The sequence below is a fragment of the Cavia porcellus genome, unplaced genomic scaffold, assembly GCF_034190915.1.
Source record: "Cavia porcellus strain 051 isolate PalLab524CR breed Dunkin Hartley unplaced genomic scaffold, mCavPor4.1 scaffold_24, whole genome shotgun sequence".
NCBI lineage: Eukaryota > Metazoa > Chordata > Mammalia > Rodentia > Caviidae > Cavia > Cavia porcellus.
The window spans coordinates 42,522,392-42,546,847 of record NW_026947507.1 but is presented as its reverse complement, the minus strand read 5'-3'; the positions used below and the strand labels follow the sequence as shown (position 1 = coordinate 42,546,847).

The window sequence follows — 24,456 nt, the reverse complement described above, 5'->3', positions numbered from 1 at the left end:
GATATTAAAAGAAAATCATTAAAAGAAATGTGTTAGTACTAGAATATTAAAGCAAAAACATTAGTTCAGACAAACTCTGGAATTCATGGACTTAATATTCTCAGAGAACCCTGAAAGTCAAAAATGTATAGTCACTTGTCATTTAGCAAGGTCAAAATTTGAAGCCCACTCTGAAGAATGGACAAGTAGCAAGAGAGAGCCGGGGTGGGAATGAACCTGGCCAACTCTGGTTACTGAGCCAGGGAAAAGTGGTGTCTCAGCCAACAACAGAGCAAGTAAGGTGTGAAGATATGTATGAGTAACTGTACCTGTTTCAAGAAAAGGGCATTTCAGAGAAAGAAGCACATTGGATTTGGGTGACTCTGATCTATGAAGCCATAGCCCCCTCAGGTTCCTTTTTAGAAATGAGGGCAAGCGACTCCTAAAACCACTGGAGGAATACTCTTGCCTGTGCCAGAATTGCTTTTCAGCAAATAGACAAAACTTGAGTAAAAGTTGAAAAGGTCTTGACCTTTGATGTGAAGATGTGCCCGGAAACATGTGATGCCCCACAGAGATAGGACTCAAAAGAAAGTATTTTAATTAGCATGTTGGAAGATGTTAGTACCTTATTGATAAAGTCATTAAGGCTTTGAAAGAGTCACATTTTTCAGTTGTAATTTATTGCATTTTTGGGAGAAGCATTATCCTAGAAGGATATTTGCAAAATGTAGGAATTCTTGCTAATGTCAAGGGTCTGATTAGTAGAAACTTCAGGGACTTAAAGCTTAATGTCATTTTTTTAGTAGATCAGATCTTTGTGGTGCAGACTAACAGACAATCCTGTATGGTTTCACTGCTATGAGATACTGAAGCAACTCTTATGGTGTCTGTCTTATGGGGTGTGACAAAATGCCATTCATAACTCCTTATGAGAAAGTAATGGGAATGTAGGCATGGTAAGATGTAGGTGGGGCCAGAGACTTGTCACCCCATAGCCACTGTGAGTTTGGAAAAATACCTCTCTTGGATCAGCTTCAGGTGAAGGAGCAGACTCACCAGTGTCATCATCTATTTGGTCTGTAAATGTAGTAGAACTTCACCGCAATTTACCAGTTACCACAAAGCCTCTACTTTTGTCATAACATTTAAATGCCACTGTGTATAAGCTGATAGTCCTGTTCTTACTTATGGCACAGATATAATTCTCTGGCCTTCTAATAACTGACTAGAGCATGCCCCTTCCTGACCACATGGCCCCCAGATGCTTGCAGTCCCCAGGCAATGTAACAGAGCCTGAGGTTTTGGAGACGTGGCCTCTCATCTAACAAAAAAGGGTAATAATGAACTATCTACATCTCTGTCCCATAGGCTGCCTAGACTTAAAATAATGGTAAGAGACCATGCAAATGCCAGGTTTGTTGTTATGTCTTTCTCAATACAACAACCTAGATTGACCAGATTTGTAATTTTTTTCTATATCCATGTTGCCCTTGATTTCTTTCTGTGGGAAAATTGTGTACCCTGCATCCACTAAAGTGTGGTTTTCCTATTCACGGAGATTCCTTTATCCTTTGTGTTACTTGGAAAGATTTCAGCATTGTGTAAGTCATAGTTCTCTGGCATTGTTGGTGGAAGTAAGGCTGATATGTCCCTGACCAGAGGCTCTTGAACCTTGCTTCTGAGACAGGAGTCAAAAGAACTGGGTCAGATCACAGTCTCTCGTGTTTGCTGTGTGTCATTCTAACTGGCAGGCACTGTGCATGTGTGGCAGACTGTCTGGCCTTCCTGTTCCTGTGTAGGATTCAGAGCACAGACTATGTACCTTGAGCCAAGCCACAGTATACAGACAGGGACTTCAGCTTTGTCTGACTTTATCCCATAAGTCTGATTTCTCAGTTACAAGCCATTGTTGCTCTCCTTGATCCTGCAGCCAAGATATTTATTAAGCCCGTCTTCTGAGCCAGTCTTACTGATGGGTATTTTATCTTTCTCTTTTCATTTAATGCAGTATTGCCCAAAACCCTTTGAAGTAGGAATCATTGTCTCCATTTAATAGAAGAACCATGGTTCCAGAGGACTCACAGTCTTGCTTGGTGTTGGTGGTAGAATTTGGACCCCGCTCTATCTGAAGCTCAAATCTATTTTCCTCTCTTGTAGAAAGCAGGATGACCTCTTTGGAGGATAAACATGTTGGTGGATGTTGTATCTTTCCATGGTAATATGTGCGACAGTGCTATAGTTTATTATCTAAAATGTCACTCAAGGCAGAGGAGGAGCTGGGCAGATCTGGGGTGCCCTCACTGGCCTCTCTGCGTGTCTGGAGGACTCTGGATTTCTGCGCCCAGACTGCTGGAGTTCCCTCAGGCTTCCAGGTGCAGTGAAGGAGAGAGGTGGGTTTGAGGCTTCCACATCAGCCTCCCCATTCCCGGCTTCATTTGGAGACCTGCTGAGCTTCCGATAGGTGGGCTGGCCCACACTACCAGCCTAGCCCAGCCTGTTTAGCAGCCGTGCCTGGCCATAGGTCTGCAGAGGAGGAGCTGGGCAGATCTGGGGTGCCCTCACTGGCCTCTCTGCGTGTCTGGAGGACTCTGGATTTCTGCGCCCAGACTGCTGGAGTTCCCTCAGGCTTCCAGGTGCAGTGAAGGAGAGAGGTGGGTTTGAGGCTTCCACATCAGCCTCCCCATTCCCGGCTTCATTTGGAGACCTGCTGAGCTCCCGATAGGTGGGCTGGCCCACACTACCAGCCTAGCCCAGCCTGTTTAGCTGCCGCGCCTGGCCCCAGGTCTGCAGAGGAGGAGCTGGGCAGATCTGGGGTGCCCTCACTGGCCTCTCTGCGTGTTTGGAGGACTCTGGATTTCTGCGCCCAGACTGCTGGAGTTCCCTCAGGCTTCCAGGTGCAGTGAAGGAGAGAGGTGGGTTTGAGGCTTCCACATCAGCCTCCCCATTCCCGGCTTCATTTGGAGACCTGCTGAGCTTCCGATAGGTGGGCTGGCCCACACTACCAGCCTAGCCCAGCCTGTTTAGCTGCCGCGCCTGGCCATAGGTCTGCAGAGGAGGAGCTGGGCAGATCTGGGGTGCCCTCACTGGCCTCTCTGCGTGTCTGGAGAACTCTGGATTTCTGCGCCCAGACTGCTGGAGTTCCCTCAGGCTTCCAGGTGCAGTGAAGGAGAGAGGTGGGTTTGAGGCTTCCACATCAGCCTCCCCATTCCCGGCTTCATTTGGAGACCTGCTGAGCTTCCGATAGGTGGGCTGGCCCACACTACCAGCCTAGCCCAGCCTGTTTAGCTGCCGCGCCTGGCCATAGGTCTGCAGAGGAGGAGCTGGGCAGATCTGGGGTGCCCTCACTGGCCTCTCTGCGTGTCTGGAGGACTGTGGATATCTCTGCAACCAGGGAGGGTCCACAGGTTCCTGAAGCACTGCGGCCTGTGGTGAGTACCCTAACCCGGCTGCGATTGAAGAACTGTGGAGCTTCCAAGGGGCAGGTGGGCGCACAGTGTCCCTGAGGCCCAGCTTGTCTGGAACTGCGGAGTTCTGAGCAGGCAGAGGAGGGCCACTGGTTCTGTAGGCCTAATGGCTTGGAGTAGCGCGGCGCCAGAGTCCCAGTAGCTCCAAACATAGAAGGGGATTTTCAACAGATCCTGAGGAAGCTTTCAAATAACACTTGAAACACAGAAATATAGGAAAATGACAAAACGAAAGACCAAATTACAACCTCAAACCTCCAGCCCATCTCAAGAAACCCTAGGAGCGATGTATATAGAAGAAAATATATCCCATCCACCTCATATATCGGACACAATAGCCACTGAAATTGACAAGCAACTCCAGGAAGCTTTAAAGAAATTCAAACTCGAAATAATCTCCCAGATAAAAGAAGAAATGATAAAAGAAATGAAAGAGATTCTAAATATATCTAAAGAAAACACAGATAAAAAATTGGAGGAACTAAACAAAAAGATAGAATCCCCAGACGAGCAATATAAGAAACAAACAGAATACATAATGCAGATGCACAGAGATATACAGGAAATAAAAAACTCCACTGAAAGTTGTAAAAACCGCCTTAATGAAAGTGAAGATAGAATTTCAGACCTTGAAGACAGGATTGCAGCTAGTGAACAGGAAAGGAAAGATCTTTTGAAAATAACAAGGAACCAGGAAACAACAATTCAACAACTGCAAGACGATGCAAAGAAGAATAACATAAGAATGATAGGGATTAATGAAAGAGAGGGAGACAACATGAAGGATGTCAGGAGGATATTTAGAGAAGTAATAGCTGAAAATTTCCCAAGCATGAGATCAGAAACTGACATCAGGATCAGTGAAGCATATAGAACTCCAAACAGTCATAACCAAAATAAAACTACACCCAGACATATAATAGTCACCATCCCAGAAATCCAACACAAGAATAGATTATTAAAAGCTGTCAGAGAGAAAAGACAAATCACTTATAAAGGAAAACCTATCAGAATCACAGCAGACTTCTCAGCACAAACGATAAAGTCAAGAAGAGCATGGAGTGAAGTATTCCAGATCCTAAAGCAAAATGATTTCCAACCAAGACTGATATACCCTGCAAAACTATCATTCAAAATAGATGGTGCAATACGATACTTCCATGACAAAGAACAGCTGAAGAACTTCATGAACACCAAACCAACCCTGCAAAAAATATTGAAAGACAGTTTAGATACACAAAGGAAAAAACCACTAAGCAAAGCAAATAATTAAACAGAACCGAAAGATAAAGATGCAACAGCAGAGAGATAACATTCCTACAATTAACCAGCATTTAACAGCAATAACCATTAATGTAAATGGTCTCAATGCACCAATCAAAAGAAACAGACTAGCAGAATGGATCAAGAAACAAAATCCAACCATATGCTGTTTACAGGAAACCCATCTAACCCAGAAAGATACTCACAGACTGAAAGTCAAAGGATGGAAAACAATTCTTCATGCAGCAGGAATCCAAAAAAAGGCAGGAGTAGCCATTCTGTTTGCAGACAACGTGAACTTTAAACCAACAATGACCATAAAGGACAAAGAAGGTCACTACATACTCGTAAGGGGAAAACTCCAAGAGGAAGAGATAACTATCTTAAATATATACGCACCAAACTCCAGAGCACCCAGTTATATAAAACAATTATTAACAGAAATGAAAACTCAAATTATCAGTAACACAATTGTAACAGGAGACCTTAATACACCACTGACACCAAGGGACAGATCAACCAGACAGAAAATGAGCAAAGAAATAACAGAACTGAATCACACCTGTGAACAAATGGGTTTGATAGACATATACAGAATGTTCCACCCAACAACATCAGAATACACATTCTTCTCAGCAGTACATGGATCATTTTCTAAAATAGACCATATATTAGCTCACAGAACATATTTAAGCAAATGCAAAAGAGTTGAAATCATCCCTTGCATATTATCGGATCATAGCACTCTGAAATTAGAAATTAATGACAAAGGATACTGCAAAAATTCCGCAAACACATGGAAACAAAATAACACACTCTTGAGTAATCAGTGGGTCACAGAAGAAATTAAAGAAGAAATTAAACAATACCTAAAAGAAAATGAAAATGCAGATACAACTTACCGGAATCTGTGGGATGCAATGAAAGCCGTTCTGAGAGGAAAATTTATTGCACTGAGTACCCACATCAGGAAAACAGAACGAATACAAATAAATAACTTGATGCTACACCTCAAACAGCTAGAAAAAGAAGAGCAAGTCAAGCCCAAAGCCAAAAGAAGAGAGGAAATTATAAAAATCAGAGCAGAAATCAATGCAATAGAGACTAAGAAAACAATCCAAAGAATCAACGAATCAAAGAGTTGGTTCTTTGAAAGAATAAATAAAATCGATAAGCCCCTAGCCAACCTTATTAAAAGAAGGAAAGAAAAAGCTCAAATTCATGCAATAAGAAATGAAAAAGGAGAAATCACTACAGACCCAATAGAAATACAGAGGATCATCAACACCTATTTTGAAAACCTCTACTCTCAAAAGTTTGATAACACAGAAGAAATAGACAGATTCTTAGAAGCATATGAAGTACCAAAGCTAGATCAAGAGGATATAAAACTGTTGAATAACCCAATCTCTGCTAATGAAATTGAGAATGTAATTGGGTCCTTGCCCACCAAGAAGAGCCCAGGCCCAGATGGATTCACTGCAGAATTCTACAAGAAATATAAAGAAGACCTAATGCCGACACTCCTCAAACTATTCAATGAAATTGAAAGGGAAGCAATCCTTCCTAAGTCATTCCTGGAAGCAAATATTACTCTAGTACCAAAACCTGAGAAAGACCCAACTATAAAAGAGAACTATAGACCGATCTCCCTAATGAACACAGATGCAAAAATCCTCAATAAAATATTGGCAAATAGGATCCAGCAAATCATCAAGAAGATTATACACCATGACCAGGTGGGATTCATCCCAGGAATGCAAGGATGGTTCAACATACGCAAATCAATAAATGTAATCCACCATATCAATAAAGCCAAAAATAAGAATCACATGATCATCTCTATAGATGCAGAAAAAGCCTTCGATAAGGTCCAACACTTATTCATGATAAGAACTTTACAGAAAATTGGAATAAATGGTCTTTACCTCAATATAATAAAGGCCATTTATGACAAACCAACAGCCAGCATCATACTAAATGGCCAAAAATTGAAAGCCTTTACTTTAAAATCGGGTACAAGACAAGGATGTCCTTTATCACCACTCCTATTTAATATAGTACTGGAAGTACTAGCCAGAGCAATTAGGCAAGAAAGAGAAATAAAAGGGGTAAAGATAGGAAAAGAAGAAGTTAAATTATCATTGTTTGCAGATGACATGATACTCTACATAGAAGACCCCCTAAACTCCATTGATATACTCTTAGATACAATAAATAAATTCAGTAATGTGGCTGGATACAAAATCAATACTCAGAAATCAATAGCATTCCTATACACGAACAACGAAATTACAGAGAGGGAAATAAGAGAAACTGGACTATTCACATTAGCAAGCAAAAACATGAAATATTTAGGAATTACTCTTACGAAAGAAGTGAAAGACTTATACAGTGAAAATTATAATACACTGAAAAAGGAAATTGAAGATGATCTCAGAAAATGGAAAGACATCCCTTGCTCATGGATAGGAAGAACAAACATTGTGAAAATGGCCATTCTCCCAAAACTGTTATACAGATTCAATGCAATCCCAATAGAAATACCATCAACATACCTTATAGATCTAGAGAAATCACTCCTAAATTTCATCTGGAACCAGAAGAGACCTAGAATCGCAAAGGCAATTCTAAGCAGCAAAGACAAAGCAGGAGGCATCACAATCCCTGACTTGAAGTTATACTACAAAGCAACAGTAGTAAAATCAACATGGTATTGGAATCAAAACAGAGCTGAAGATCAGTGGAATAGATTAGAAGATACAACCACAACTACGAACACACTCAACCACCTTATTTTTGATAAAGGAGCCAAGCAGGTTCACTGGAAGAACGACAGTCTCTTTAATAAATGGTGCTGGAAAAACTGGCTCTCCATTTGCCGAAAACTAAAGCTAGACCCATGTCTATCACCATGTACTAAATTAAAATCTAAATGGGTCAAAGATCTGAATATTAAAACAGAAACACTAAATCTATTGGAAGACAAAATAGGTAGAAACCTTGGAGACATAGGAGTAGGTAAAGAATTCATGAACAGGACTCAAACCGCACGGGAAATACTTCCCAGAATCAATAACTGGGACCACTTCTTATTAAAAAGTTTCTGCATGTCAAAAGAAATCTCCAGCATAGTGAAAAGAAAACCCACAAACTGGGAAAAGATTTTAGTGAACTCTCTCTCAGACAAGGGCCTCTTGTCTAAAACATACAAAGAATTAAAGAAACTCAGACCTCCGAAATTCAAAGATCCAATCCAAAAATGGGCATCTGAGATGAATATGCAATTCTCAGATGAAGAAATGCAAATGGCAAATAAATACATGAAAAAATGCTCATCATCATTGGTCATTAGAGAAATGCAAATTAAAACCACACTGAGATACCATCTCACTCCTGAAAGAATGGCCAGGATCAAGAAAACCGACAACAAATGCTGGAGAGGCTGTGGGGAAAAAGGAACTCTCCTGCACTGCTGGTGGGAGTGTAGACTGGTACAGCCTTTGTGGAGATCTGTCTGGAGATTTCTCAAAAAGTTGGGACTGGAAATCCCATTTATTCCAGCTATTCCACTTCTAGGCATATTCCCAGAAGAACTGAAAGCATCATACCACAGTGATATATGTGCACCTATGTTTATAGCAGCACAATTTGTAATCGCCAGATCTTGGAAACAACCCAAGTGCCCATCAACTGAGGAATGGATAAAAAAGTTGTGGTATTTCTATACAATGGAGTATTATTCAGCTATAAAGAAGGATCACATTGAGATATTTATCAATAAATGGGCACAGCTTGAGACCATACTCATAAGTGAAATAAATCAATCTCGCATGTGTGAATACCGAATAGTTTCCCTAATGTAAGTAATGATTCAAATATATAAAAATATGTGGTAATCATGATTCCCCATTAGGTGGCCTTGAAGCCTTATAAAGTTTTCACTTATTAATTAGAAAGGCTTTATTCTGGGCTTCTTGATATGAAAATATTTGAAGCTAGAGTATATGAAGTTTTACCCAAATATTTCAAGGAAAAAGACACTATGGTAACTACTATTAAGTCAGGTTATAAGGTGGTGAAGTACTAGGTTATTGAAACAGTCATGCTGTGACCTCTATTGTTATATTGTTATGTCCTGTTTTATCTCAATCTCCCCCTTATTGTTTCAAAAAAAAATTATTTAGTCATTTCTTATGTTTGTCTTAATTAAAGAAAAAATTCAAAAAAATTAGGATATATAAATAGTAAAAAAAAAAATAAAAAAAAATAAAATGTCACTCAAAAGTCTCATATTTGGAAGACGATTGGATCATGGGAGTACTATATTCATCAACTGACACATTCATAGCTGCATGTGCTGTGAGGTTGGTCCCAGTAAGAGGAGGTTGGTCATGGGGCCCGGAAGGGTGTAGTCATGTTCCTGGCTCCTCCTCTTTCTCTCTCTCTGCTTCCTGGCTACCATGACATAAGCATCTGTCCCCCACCCAACCCTTCTGCCATGCCACTTCTGCTTGGAATCAGCTGAATTTGGACTGAACCCACTGGAAACTAAGACAAATAAACCTCTCCTCTTTAAGTTATAAATGTTGGGTATTTGTCCCAGCAACATGCAAGCTGGATAATACAATATGCCTTCTAAAACTGAAAGTCTATCTTATTAACCACCACACCTCACGTAGCTCTGAAAAATGAGAATTTGTGCACACATAGTGCATTCCTCGGCCTCTGGGCCATGTCTGTTCATGGTAGGTCTGTAGGCCTCTTTTGGTAGCTGTAAGCCTTCCCAGAGAACTGTGGCCAGGAACTCATCCAGGGCACTTTTCCAGAAACTCTGGCTACATGGCCTCTGCCTGAGACTGCTAGCTGACCCAGTATTCATCTCCTCACTAGGCTCATTTTGGCATTTTAGTTGTGGATGAGGTACAAATAAAGACTCAGCTTCCTAGACTCCCTAGAGCTAACTGTGGCATATGTCACAATTCTAGTCACTGCAGCACTGATAGACACAAATGGGGTACACCTTCTGAGTTCTGTGTACTTACGGGGTGAGTGCTTCCTTCCTCACCCCTCTTCCCAGAGTTGGTATGTGGCTGAGTGGCAAACTGTCTTGGACCACAGGAATGGTGGAGTTTTAAGAGGAAGATCAGTCACCATCTCTGGCTGTCAAGCTAACTTGGTTAAACTACTGTTAATTTGGTTCCTTTGGGACCTGTTTTCTTCTTTTCTGTGACATCTGATCAAAAAATACAATGAATGTTTAAATCTTTAAAAATTATTACAGTAAAAAACATAGTGGCATTTATCCCTCTCAAAATATTCCCCCCTCACTTAAAAATACTTATTCCAACTTTGTATCACTTTCTAAAGCAAGTCCTTTTTTGTGAATGTCTTCAGTTGTAGTATCATGGCTGCATTGATTCAAAAACATTTACCTTTTATGGTTGTTTTGGCTTAAAGGGAGAGTGAGAAGTGCCACAGTCAGACCTAGTGAATAACATGGATGAAGACCCAACGTAATATTTGTATGAGCCTGCCTTTTCATTGGGTCACACTCAGCAGCAGCGTCCATGGCTCTTCAGATCATGCCTTAGAAAGACACTCAAGAAAAAGAATTTCCAGAACTGCTTCAGAAAGTGGCAAGAATGGTGGGGTCAGTATAAGTCCAAAGTAAGGGGAAATTTTGAGGGGGATTCATGGCAAAAATAAAATTTTAAAAGTTTAAACATTTACAACATATTTTGACCACATCTCATATAGTAGCTCAGTTAGATTCTAACTAACCCATGAAGCTTCATCTATAAACTGCTGAAAAACTCCAAGTCACCTTTCTGACAACCTGAATTAAAATATTCTCCAGATTAAATATCTTTAATCAAACCTATGATAAGCTCGTGAGCTGGTGAAGCTGTGGCTTGAGCCAGCAAGCCATGCATCAGCTGAGTGGATGTCTCTCACTTGTCACCAGAGCCTCCAGTGGCCTTCTGACTGTTCTGTCCTGCCTTTTCCCAATCCATTTTCCATAAGGACTGTTAAAGACATGTGAGGAGCCAGACACAGTGGCACACATCTATAATCCTGCACTCTGAGAAACTGAGACAAAATTGCAAACTTGAACCCAGCCTGCAAGGCTTTGTCTCAAAAAATTAAAAAATAAAAAAGAGTTAGTAGCTCAATGTGAAGGTCCTGGGTTCAATCACTGATAGTGTGAAAAAAAAAAAAGACACACACACACACACACACACACAACAAAGCATCTCCCTTCCTACTTAGAGTTCTTCACTAGGTGTCCATTTTCTTTGGGATGATTTACAGCCTTTTCCCAAAAGCCAGTGGACCTCAGATTTTCCCCATCCCTGCCCAGTGTTGGTTTGTTCCATTCCTGCAAGACACAGGTGCCTCCTTGCCTTGGGGCCAGGACTTGCTGCTCTGTCTCCCACAGCTCATAATGGGACAGATCCTTCTTGTTCTCTCAGTCTCAGCTCAGGATGTCTCATCCGTGGAGCCCTCCCCCACTCAGCTTGATGAAAGCAGTGCTCCTGGCCTCAGCCCACCTGGTTCCCCAGCTTTGTGATCCTATTTTCCCAGCATTCAACACAAGCAGAGTTACTAGTCTGTTTACTTGGCATTTGTTTATTGCATTTCCTCCTCTATAAAACGTGCTTCCCACAAAAAATTTTCTCATTGAGGAGGGTGTGGACCTCAGTTTCTGCATCTATAAAAGAGTTTCTATCCCACAGTGTGTGCCAGAGGCTGTGCAGAACAAGGAATATGCTTTTGGTGTATGGATTCCTCCCTTGGTATGCACTGGGATAGGTTCCAGATCCCACATGGATAGCAAAATGCATGGGTGCTCATGTGACTTATACAGAATAGCATAGTATTTGCATATAACCTGTGCACATCTGTCCATATACTGTAAATTATCTCTAGGTGACATAATACTAACACCATGTAAGCACTGTGGAAATTCTTGTCATGCTATATTGTTTAGGAAGTAATAAGTAAAGAAACTCTATGTTAAGTGTGATACATTTTTTCCCAAGCAGTTCCTATGCATGGTGGCTAAAGCGAGGATGCAAAGTCAGAGACGCAGTGCTGTGTGACAGCTGCCAGACTTCTGCTCCCCGTGGAGCATATGTCTTGTTCCTTGTGGAATCCCAGCATTTCTTCTCATCTCTTTTTCACCAGCCCATGCTCTGATAATCTCTGAGGACTTCTTGTTCTTTGTTCCTATCCTCCTACCCCATCTTGTCCTCCAGCTGGGAGCTCTCAGGTATCCTCAGGAAGCCATGCTGTTAGGCTTTGGGGGCCCCAGAGATACACACTTTGTTTGGCTGCCTTAGCCCTCAAGGCCAAGGTTGGGGGTTATGTGAGGCCTTTCAGCCTGTGCCTGAAGCTACAGACACCCTGAAGACTCGCCTCTAGTCAGTGCTTTTGAACCCTATATGTTCCCCCACCACACACACACCATGAGCAACTGGTTCCCAGGAGGTCCCCAGAGGATCAGGGTGGGAGGGGTCCCTTCCATCTTCAGTAGGTTTGCCCGCACTGCCTCTTTCCAGGTGCACAGGTATGTGGTGGAGCAGGAAGCCCCCAAAGCTGTCTACTGGGAAACATTAATTGGGAGGAGAAAGATCCTGTTTCCTTCTGTTGTCCATCAAATGGGCATTTAAGTACTGGTGTTCGTATTTTTGAACTTGCCAAATTAATATCTGAACTTGACTGTGCTGTCCCTTTTAAGTTAGTTTAAAAAAAAAAAGTCACCATTTTTGAAGGACTTTCCTTTTTTAGACCATGTACAAGGAATCTATCATCTGCAAATAATTAGACAGTGGGAATTATATTGTATTGCTAATGAGCAGATGTGCATACTTATAGTAGAGGAACAGCTGCACACATATAAAATGCAAAACGGCCCCAACCCAGCATTATGAGTTCTGAAAGGGACTGCATTCTTTTAAGAATTTCAGAGACAGAAAAATGAAACAAAGCATTTAACTGATATTTTCTTTATTAATTGTTCTTTTACTCACACTGTTCCATGCATAACATTATCATACATGTACATGCTGTCTCTATTTGTATTTTTAAATCCATGTCACTGTACAGTTTATGTTTAACCCTTTTCTTTTGCCTTTCTACTGTTGTGCAGGTTTAGTGGCTCCAAACTGAATGAAAGAGTAATTGGGTGTAATTTCTGGACTGGGCAAGGTGCTTAGGTCCTTCCCTATGCATGATCCCATTTGAATCTTACAGTAACCTGCAAACCTTAGGCCCAAAGAGGTGATCCAAAGAGGTGAAGTGATTTGCCTTGAGCCAATTTATATACAGGGTGGCACTTAGTGCAAATCTTATATTCTATCCCTTGTAAAACACATGGCTCTACATTGTGGAGCAGTGACATCAGGGAGCAGAAAGCATGGCCCAGCGTGACTGAAAACAGAAGCACATTATCCAATGGCCATGGGCCCCTATGGTGTTCATTAAAACTTTTTAAAATCCCATTAAGGATTAGTAAAATAAAAGAAGTTCAAGTAATCAGGTTTTTGAAAACTTTCACCTAGGAAGAATTTCACATGTTTTAGACAGTGTTAGTGAGATCGTTTAGAACTTGGATAAATTGCATTTCAGCAATTAAAAAAATGAAGTTAGAGGAATTACTGCACTCCACATTAAAAAGTCCTAAATTAGATAAGCAAAATACCAGTACTGATAACATGAGCAGGAACTTGAATTTCTAGGCTCTAGTAATGGCAGGCTAAGTCATTCAGATCGACTTGCTCATTGAACACTAGGCAGAATGATGGATAAAATATTTTTAAGATAGTGAAAGCATCACATCAAAGAACTGAGGAAATTATGAGGAATCACCGGGTGAAAATGGAAGAGAAGACAGGAACTCAGACAGGTAAGCAGAGAAGTAGAGATACACGTGTTTTGGAGGGAATTGGACATCTCAGAAAATATGAGGCCTTTTAAGGAGATAGACAGTACAACTGACACAAGTTGTGCCTCTCTAATTTTTCCTTGACCAGGTTGCCGGCCCTAACCCATGTAACAAATTAAAACAATATGATTCTCAAGATAGAAACAGAAAGGATATTTAATACAGCACAGTGTTCATACATAGTAAAAACTGTGCAAAACTATTGTCTCAATCTGACAAAGAGAAGGCATAAAAGCCTACCGAAAGCTTTGTACTTAATTGTGAAACATTGAGAAAGTACAGTGATGCCATTACAACTTCTAGTCTGCATTGTACTGGGGGGATCCACAAAGTCAAGGAAAGAAGGGAAATTTACACTGAGTGAAAAGTACTTACTTTTTCCTGGCAGTACAACATTCCTTGTCCTCCCTCACAGTGATCATGTGCCCGAGTTCTGGCCTCTGGAATGAAGCAGAAATGGCTTATGCTGCTAAAGCCTCTTTCTGACTCCTGAGCCTGGAATGTGAGCAAGGGAAAGGAACCTTCAAAGCAACACACAGAAGATGCCTAAGCTCCCTTCAGGCCTCTGAAGAGTAACTCAGAAAGGCATTACTGGCTCCTTTTTTACCAATGGGACTTTGGCTGATCAAGAAATAGGCTGCTGTTAATTTCAGCTCTGGAAATTTCAGAGTTTATGTGTTTAGCAGGTACTGGTATCTTGAAGTGGAGGACTACCAAAATATCTTTAAACCTCGCGTTAGCTTAGTGGCTGAGCAGCTAGAGGATCCAATAATGGGTCTCATTCATGGTTTATGATGAGTCTATTCTCCCCACATTGTTTTATGAACTCACTGCAAAACCCAACGAAGTCCCAACACTTCTGTTATTGCTTTTTTTTTTCCTTCTTATTGATTTTAAAAGCCGATTCCAGTGTTTATACAGAATACAAATGCACACACATAAAAAAGCAACAACATAAAATAGGATGACTTATTCTCCCAGATGTCACATCTCACTTTAAAGGTATGACACAGACAGTTTGAAGCTGATGTAAGAACATGAGAACAGACTGGTGCGGTACAGCACAGAGAACAGAAACAGATCCACATGTACATGCAAAAGACACATGACACAATACTAGGAAAGAAGGATTTTTTAATCAGTAGTAGTCAATTTCTTTCTTCCTTTCGTGCTGGGAATTGAACTCAGGACCTTTCACTTGCCAGGCAGGTGCTGTGTCACTGAGCTGTATCCTCAGCCTCAGTAATTATTTTCTAATGGGAAAACAATTTAGTAGAGTTTTACCTGAAACCACACAGGAAAATCAGTTTTAAGATAGATTTAAGATAAAAAGTAAAAGGCAGAGGACAAAACTTCAAATGAATAATATCATTATGACCTTGGACCTAGGGAAAAATATTTGGTTTATGTTTATGGTTCACATATTTTGCTACATTTATGTTTTATTGACTTTCCTGTATTGGATTTATAAACTGCAAAGCTGCTTTGTTGACTGCTGTGTCTGCCAGTGATATGAGCAGCATCCTGAGCTAGATCCTGCATGGGGGTGCACATGGGTGGTTGGTCCTGATACTACAAGCATATCACTGATATCTTGTGCTCTGTAGTGGGGTTTAGGCTGATTCACTGCATAAAACATTTACTTTAAGCCTTGGGTTTGAAATGGTGCCATACACATTTTAATATTTTAAAAAATTACTTGTGCCTTTGTTATTTGACCAAATTTGAGAGTTTGGAGCATAAAGAGACATGAAATCCCAGAAGACATTTTAAGAGACATATAATAATTTTAAATATTCCTTTTATTATCCAAAAATAGAATTTCCTTTTTACACAAACAAAATCCATGTCAAGATAACATTTTACCTCTTAGGAAGAAATCATCACTTTTTCAAAATAATTTATTTATGACTATAGAAGCATGTGTGCTCATTACTGAAAATCAAAACCTTTCTCTTTGCTTTTAGGTACAGAGTAAGTACTTGGCACCTCTGTTGTGTAGCAATATTCTTATATCTCTCGAGATACATTACATAAAAAAAGACAAAAAGCATTGTGAAAATGATGGTTAGTGACCCTAAGGTATTTCCTTTTAGAAGACAGTCATGTAATATCTTTCATAGTTCGCTACATCCCACTTTTTTACTTAAATTGTATATTATTTACAAATTGGAATAATAGTGGTTGAGAGGATGGGCTGAGGCATTAGATGCTGTCAATGCAGCATTGACCTTCGACAGGCATCCAGCTTCTCTCTGAATATTAGTCTCATCTTCTGGGAAATAAAGGCGCTCCAAGCTTTGCAGAATGGGATGACTAACATAAGCAAAGCAGAATGCCTGGCACTCCTGAGGGCTCAAGGATCAGTAGTTCATCTGATGATTACTGGACTTGTTAGCTATTTTGATGACCAACAGATTCCCTCCCTCTCTCTGCTTCCTTACTCACAAGCCCTGTCCATTCATTTATTCAGTGTTTTAAATTTAAATGAGCTGTCAGTTAAAGTTGATGGAATAAAGTTAAAGAGAAATTAAGATAAAGTGAAATTGTTCCATATTCATAGGGCTCCTCTTAGGCCAGGTGTTCTAGGAAGGGTCACATGGGTAATAGTAAGTGCCATCTATCACCGCAAGGGAGGCAAGCTTACCACCTTTGGGGGACTTTGGGGCACTGCAATGTGCTTTCCCATGGAAACTCTGTCTTCCAGCAGAAGGCAGGAGGTCGTGCTGAGCTCTGTGGCAGGAGCACTGTGTGAGCTCTTTGCCAATGCTGGTGTCTCTGGAGGTCTTCCTATGCCAGTGCCATGTGCAAGTGACCTGCTGGTCCCATTCTCTGAAGAGGAAAAATAGCAGATCAGTTTAAGAAGCAGAGTAGGGGTGCGAACTCTTTATGTGCAAGGAATGATTACACTTCTGAGCCAATTATCGACTGTTTCAGCTTCTACTGAGATATTTTGAAGAAGCAAGTAGGAACATTCGGCATTTAATAAAGTCAGAGCAGCTAAGCCTCTTCTCATGCTGTCTTGCAAAGAGAATTAAATCATATAATGTAAGATGCTCCATCCTGAGTGTAACCAAGGCAGGGCTGTGGTCTTCCTCCAAGGGTGTGTCTCTTGGGCATGAGCAGGCATACCCTGACTCCAAGACGTTAGATCCCCTAACTTATGAATAATGAAATAAACTTGTCTAATAATACGTTAGTAGATATGAAAACTTAAGCAATTTAAGTAATAGAATGTAAGAAACAATATAATGCTAAATAGACAGCTTTAATGAGGGAAAATCTGAATGGGGTACAGATTACAAGTTCAGACGTGTAGACGCTCAGCAAGGGGATGATTGCGTTGGAGGCCTCATGGAAGGGAAGAGACCTGACCATTGAGCCCAGGAAATGGGTAGTGAGGATGAGGTGAAAATGGAAAAGTACACAGTGGTGGAGTGGCCAGGAAGCAGTGAAAGAATCTAGCACTTTCTCAAGACAAAACCTATGTCTAGTCCTGGGCTTCACCAAGTGAGTATCATTTTCCTTAGCAAAAGTCCACAGAAGAAAAGAAGGTGGAGTTCATGCTGGAAGGCATTGCTCCCACTTGCAGCTAGTAGGAGAGTCCTGCTAGTGAGACTGTTTCTTTGAATTCCCCCCAAAAATGGAATGGTGATTTCAGACCCATAGGATCTCAGTCTTCTTACCTTGTTCAGTTCACCATCAGGTGGTAACTCCCAGGACCACCACAACTCATAGCATGAACTTCCCTTTAAAATGTCCTGGTTCAAACCTATTTTTCATATCTCCAGAGTCTGTAAAAGAGGTCTGGTACCCAAAGATGAGCTGCACTTTAGGAGGCCCTGTGAATCTCATCTATCTTTCTGCCTCATAGATAAAGTATCTCTCAGATCGTCAGTGCTTTCTCTGGGGCCACCAAGGCAGGAGAAGTCCTAGTACAATGTAGGATGGTCCGGCCCTTTAAAGTCTTCTTTGGAAAAGGTGATGGAGAAATCTCAAACAGTAGGTGCCAAGAGATCAGTTCTCGCCAAGAGTCCCTGAAGCTGGTCCTCATTAATCAGCTCTGCACTCTGTGAAAGAAGGGTGAGCACGAGTATTGTTTCTGAGTCTGTGGCTCTATCTTTGCCCTCCCCAGCAAGTCCATTGCTTGCTCTCCTGCACACAAAGACAGCCACATAGTGCAAGTAATTTATTTGCCTAGTTTTCCCAAAGTCAAGTGAAGGAGGGCACAGTGAACTTTGCAATGTTGGCTGAACCTTTGTGAAAGAGAACTGGGGATCATAAATGATTATGTGTACCCAGAGTTCTGGCACCACGGAGACCAAAAAGACACCTGTGTGGCCTGGAGCTCACCTGAGCAGTTTCCTTTTCTGTCAGACCCCTGGTCGGGACCCAGCTCTGCCTCTGCACAGTCCCTAGAGAATACCAAGCCTGTTTGTATTTCTGGCCTGAAGCTATGATGTTCTCTTCCCAACCTGATGTACCACCCAGAGGAGCACTCTGTTTTCCTGTCTTTGATTGTTTTGACAGAACATCTTATGAAGCAATTTTGAAAGGAGAAAGGGCTTTGGTGTCAGACAGATCAAGGTTTCAATCTTAGACATTTACCTGCTGTGCGACTTCAGGTAGGTCACTTCACATCTCTGATCCATAGTTTCCTTTTTGTTGCTGAGGGTTTAACAATTCTAAACAGAGAAGTACCGCATTGGCAAAGGCCTAGTGCAGTGAGGCCCAGTGCCGAGCTCACGGTTGTTCCCTTTCCTCTCTGTGCTCCAGGTGACTTCCTGAGATCAAGGATTATAAATTAATTCTTCCAGAGCCTCCCTAGTGTTGGGCACACTGCTTTCATGATATGAATACTTTTGTGGGGAGTCAATTGTTTCCTTTGTTTTGTGACCACAGGCGTAGGCCGGTGAGGCTGCTTCTGGTATTTCCAGCAGCTCCTGGATATTGGTTTGCTCCTGCGGTTTTCCAATCCACTGAGCATCAGATTGTATTTCCTAGCAAACCAGTTTTCTCATCTGGGCTCTGAGCTTAGTGGTGAGGGGCTCATCTCATCCTTCTTGAGAGGCAGCACCTCAGGGTTTGATAAAGATGCTGACCTGCTTTTTGCAAGCTTCTGCTGCTTTCCCACATCCCCCAGGCACCGTGCTGTTCCACAATTAATCATTACCTTGTTTGCCTGCCTCTGAAGGAGCTTCCATCCCCTTCCCACCTACTGCTCCTTCTAGACAAGACTCCTTCCTCTGTGCAGCTCTGCACTCAGGCTCTTCCCCGCGGCCCACAGAAACTCACTCACTCCCTTTCTGAAAAGCCTCGCCCAGATTTCCCCATCACACTTGCAGCACCCAGTTATGCTTATGGGTCTCTGTCTCCCCTTACTGTTCTTAGGAAATTGACTAGTTGAAAAATAATACTGTGTTTCTGTTTCGGAGTCCCAGTGTATAATACTGTGCTTGACATGGAGGGACTAAGGAGAGGAAGGAAAATGACAGAAGGACTTTCAGCCATTATAAGCGCTACGTTTGCTTCTTTCTACTATGCTATGGGTCTTTCCCTCTTTATAGCAGTGCATCCAAGTGGGCTTGCACTTAGGGGTTCAAGATAATGCCAACAGATCTCACTTCTAAACTTCAGAGACCTAGAGGGAGGATGTGTGGGAAACCTGTGGGTGGGGTGAAGTGGAGTGGCAGAACTTACCAGAGTTCTTTCCTTTCCTGGAGAATGAGGGTGGAGATTAACAGCATTAAAATATAAGTAGGAAGGTAATTCTGCTAAGCAATGTAATAAATAGTTAAAAATTCAGTGAAGTATTCCTATCCACATACAAGTATTGGTCCCCTCTTTAGGTTTACCTGTGTGATATCTACTGCATATCTGAAAGTAGGAAATAAATCATGCTTCTCAAGGGAACAGGGGGGCTATTCCTAGAGTATCTTGTATAATGTTTTTATTATTTTCATTTCAAACCAGTTGTTCTGAAGTATTCCAAGATCAATAAAAGTTGTAAAATTAAAAGGTTTTAACACATAGTATCTTGCAGTTGACAAAATATTTTCCAGCATCCATCTCACTTATTTCTCACCGCGAACCTATATGTGAGGCTCTTGTTATCCTTGATTTACAAATGAGGGTTGAGGCTCAGAAAGACTCAGTAGTTGCATAAAGCCAATGGATAGGAGAGTCATACCTGAAACAAGGTGCGTCCTACTTGTTTACTAGGTGTGAATTGCTGCTTGGGATCCATTATACAAATCAGTGGAGGATGAAAGAATGGGAAAACATCCGCTGATGCTAAATGTTTGTAAATGCAATGCATTAACAGGCATGACAATAGAAAATCTGTAGTCCTGTAAATCTTTCAATCTATTTAGTATCAAATCATTTTACCCAGTGAACTGTCTACTTCTGACTTTCAAAAGCCATGGAATGGACTTAACAGAACGCACAATACATGTGAATGTGACTGGAGGCCTATCATTTATTGTCTAGGATACTATACCATCTGCTCAAGACAGACTTCAGAGGAACAACCCAGGCAGATTCATACTGTTACTCCTGAGTGTACCAGAGAGTCTTCTCCAGTAACTCAAGGGCCAAGAGGATGTATACATGGGCTTTGGTGTTTTCCTTCTATTTCCTATTAAGTGTCTCTCTTTAGCGTGTTCTTGTCTTCCCTTCCAACTGGACAGGTGTTTGACCCGAGTGGCCAGGGAGAAAATGGACATTATATTAAATGTGAGAAGGGTTCTGTTTCATTAGAAAATCCAAGTAAAACTGAGACCAAAGGTCAAAGATTCCAGTTTGTGAGACTGTTGTTTCCAGTTGACGTTGTAATTGTATGACCAATTCTCATATTTCCAATGGAGAACTTGTAAGTTTTGATTTATGGAAAGGAATGGTGTAGCCAGGCATGGGGGTGCAAGCCTATAATCTCAGTGTTCTGGTCAGAGGCAGGGGATCAAAAGTTGGATCCCAGCCCTAGAAACTTGGTAACTTGGCAAGATATTGTCTCAAAATAAAAATTAAAAAGGATACGGATGTAGCTCAATCCCTAGTACTGAAAGAAAAAAAGAAAAGAAAAGTACAGGAAGACAGAGCTGTGGACAGTGCCTGCGTTACTCCTCTTGAAAGTGGTGTCCGCAGTGTTTTGGGCACACCGGGATGTGCACCCTGCAGTGGGATGGGGTGAAGAGTATGGTGAGCTTATGGCTGCCTGCCTTGAGGGACAAATCACCAGTCAGAAACGGACCGTCATCCCATTTAAGTTGCTGTGACAGGCTGGAAATTGTGCTTGCTCATAATAAGGCCAAGTTTCCTTTGACCAGGTGTATGACCTTTGTCACAGGTGTACAGCCAGCTGCCTACACTGACATTATCCCATTTCCATATCCGCCAAGTGATTGGATTATAATTCCTTCCACACAGATTGTCTCATGAGGATCCAAGGAAATCATGTGTATTGTAGTGCTTTACAGGTCATGAAGGGACAGATTATTATTTATTAAAAATTTGCATATAAAATTTTTTATTTATGAAGCATCTGACATGATTGAAGACCTGTGATCAATTTACCTAAATTTAAGATATTATAACTAGAATAGACAAACCCTAACTGATCACATTTCCTGCTTATTTTTAAAAAGTAGAGGTAAAGTAAAAGCAAGCACGTAAGACAGCAGTCACGAAGCCACACAAACAGGTATTGACACAGCTCAGCGTCTGCCTGGGTGGGCGCCATGACCCTCACCCCCTAATGCTGTCTCTCCTGCACCGCAGGCATGCGCCAGGGCAACGACCACGGCACCCAGTATCGCTCAGCCATCTACCCCACGTGTGCGGCGCAGATGCAGGCAGCCCTGCAGTCCAAGGAGGACTACCAGAAGGTAGGACAGAGGTCAGTCCCTGCATTACCGCAAGGGGTGGTTGCTTCTCCCACCTGGAACTGTATTCCCTTGCACATTTCCTAGCATTTGTGCCAGTCTGTTTCTGTGTCCCAATTTCACGTTGTTTAAGGGCTGTGGTCCTACTGGGTTAGGACTAACCCTAATGACCTCATTTAACTTGAGTACTTCTGCACAGACCCAATGAATAAGGTAAGAGTTGAGGATCCTGCATGTCTTGTCTTGGGAGATACAGTACTACCTATAATGATCACTTACCAGTAACAGTAAAATACTTCTCAGAATTACAATAAAAATACTTCTTAGAAATATGTACTTTATATCATAAAATAATTATTTTTACTATTAACTTATACAATATTTTTAAAACTTTCTCCAATAGAGATTTAATTCTTTTAAAAACAATTCAAATTGCTTTAAATTTTAGAGCTTAATGATAAGGCTAAATTGTAGTTATCCTTATGTTGTCTGATGCAAATTCACATCTATTAATACAGTCAGTAGCCACTCTAATGCTGAGTTTAGGATTAGGTGAATGGGAGGGCTAGGGGGATTTAGCTCAGTGGTTCAAGTGCTTGCCTGGTAAGCATGAGGTTGTGACTTCAAGGTTGTGAGTTTCATCCCTGGTACCAAAAACAGCAACAAAAATATAGAATTAGGTCAGTGGGAACAGGGCATGTCTACTGGTGAGCAAGTACGAGGCCTGGGACTCATGGTCAGCAGGCTGACCTGAGGGGGATGCTGAGAAAGACTGAGCCCTGTGACCCCACTCCACAGCTGGGATCGCATCCTGGATGATGATGATGATCGGACCAGAGTGCAGATGCTGGCATTTAGTCCGCTCTGCTGGAGTGTGGAGTGTGGGGTGGGCCGGATTTAGTGACCGAAGTGATGAGATGTCGCTCCTGAAGTCGTGTAGTTAGGACTGTGGTTTGTGTCTTGGGCTGTCACCTTCTCCCTCTCCCTCTCCCTCTCCCTTTTTCTCTTACCCTGGGCAGCCAACTGCTATGTTGTGAGACAGCCCCTGTAGAGGGGCTCACATGGTGGGAAACCAAGGCTTGCTGAGGACCGCATGAGCAAGCAAGGTGCCCTTCTACCCTTGTCCAGCCTTCAGATGAGACTGCAATTCCAAGTGGGCTGTCTGACTGCAGTGTCATGAAAGATATTGAGCCAGGGAACTAGTGCGCTATACCACAGAAACTGTGAGATAATAGATACATGTTATTTTAAATCGCTCAGTTTGGGAATACTTTGAGTATATTTATATTTTTATTTCAAACACTTTTGCCTACAAAAGTTCTAAAATTTCTCCTATTTGTCCTCAAAAGTTTCTCCTATTGGTTTTCGTTATGACTGGCTGGTAAGAGTGGGCTTTCCCAGGCGTATGTGGTGGTGGTAATGCATGTACCTACCATCGACTGTCCTAATTCACATGTGCAGTTTATTATCATGTGCTGGTCACTTACAAAAAGAACGGTGTATTTTATTTAACTCAGGCCAACCTATGAGGCTAAAGGAGATTATCTCATCCTTCAGAGGCTCGAACACATGAGAATCACTACTTATAGGATAAGTAGGAATAAAGAGGAATAGGCCTAGATAAGAGGAGATGAAGTGGGCAGCTACACAGGACTCCAAGGCAGAAGTCTGGAGACTGCTGCCCAGGATGGTGGAAGTAGGGAGGCAGTGAAGCAGAGTTCAAGGAACCTGAAGCTTCACTGGAAGTTGGAGGTCACTGAAAGGGAGGTGTCTGCAGTTACTTGCAGGTTTCTATCCGGTGCTATTCTGAACAACAGTAAGGAGAAGCAGAGGCAGATCTGCAGGGAAGGCAACTTCAGTTTTGAAAATGTGGACTGAGGCTCCCATGGTACGGGCAGCCAGGTGGTTACTGGGAGGAGGCCTGGGCTCCTTGTTCCTTGGGAGTTGTGTTATCTGGGTTAAGGCTTGTGAAGCACAGGGCTACCACATAGTAAATGCTCAATGAATGAGACCCTTATTAACATACGTTTGCTAAATGGACCTATTTGCTGATAAGACCACTTACAGAAGCTGATAAGAGTTAAGGGAAGAGGGCTTAAGGTCTGAGGACCATGGACATTTAAGAAACATGCTAGGCATTTTGGAGAAAAACAAAACAACCCCAAACAAAAACTTTAAAAATAGGTCTATTTGGTTTAATCCTAATATATTCAGTTATAAAAGCAATGCTTGTAATTAATGCCAAAGTGAGACATGAGTCATGCTCTAAATAAATTGCCCAGTGTAATGATCCATAGTCCTTGTAGATTACTAGCAATGGTAGAAAAAGACTCTGGGTAGATATTAATTAGCTGGTCTTCAGAATATCTCAAATAAGATGATATTTTCATGTTCACACTAAAAATTCTATGTACCATGTGATGGTGAGAAGACTTACGTTATTTTCCAGTTTCTACCCCATTTAGTTTCTTACCCTTAGCTTCAAGTCAAAACTGTGTTGGTTTTAGATAATCAATGTCCATCAGAGATAAAATTTAGGCATTAAACAATGAATTAATTGTTTTATTCATTTCTCCATTATTTTTTGCATTTTGGAAATGTTAGTCTTATAGACATTTGTTCTAACTGAATAGTTTTTGGATGTTCTACATGTCAGCACATGGGAGAGAGATATTTGGCTTGGCTTTAAGATTATTTTTGAAAAATAAAGACTGAGAACTCTTCTGCTTCCAGTACCCAGATATTCTTTGCCCCTTATTTAACCACAAAAATTACATTCTCACCAACTCAGAGAATGAACATTGTTAAATATCTCTTATTCTATCACATAAATAAAACTGGCTTCGATACCACTGAGAGATGGGTAGCAAGTCCACTATTTCTGTTCTAATTAGCTACTAGCCAGAGAGTCTTT

The 24,456-nt window shown here is 41.5% G+C and overlaps 1 protein-coding gene across 10 annotated transcripts in view; it reads left to right on the top strand.

Moving 5' to 3' along the window:
- The window catches only part of Msra (methionine sulfoxide reductase A), a 333,241-nt gene that overhangs the window by 232,195 nt on the left and 76,590 nt on the right, over positions 1-24,456 (top strand). For 5 of the 10 annotated variants that reach the window (XM_063234968.1, XM_023561460.2, XM_063234964.1 and 2 more), the window contains one exon: positions 21,439-21,556. In XM_063234968.1, the coding sequence (XP_063091038.1) occupies positions 21,439-21,556 (118 nt within the window). The remainder of the gene's footprint in view (positions 1-21,438; positions 21,557-24,456) is intronic. The other 5 variants (XM_063234965.1, XM_023561459.2, XM_005008126.4 and 2 more) reach the window with 1 other exon arrangement.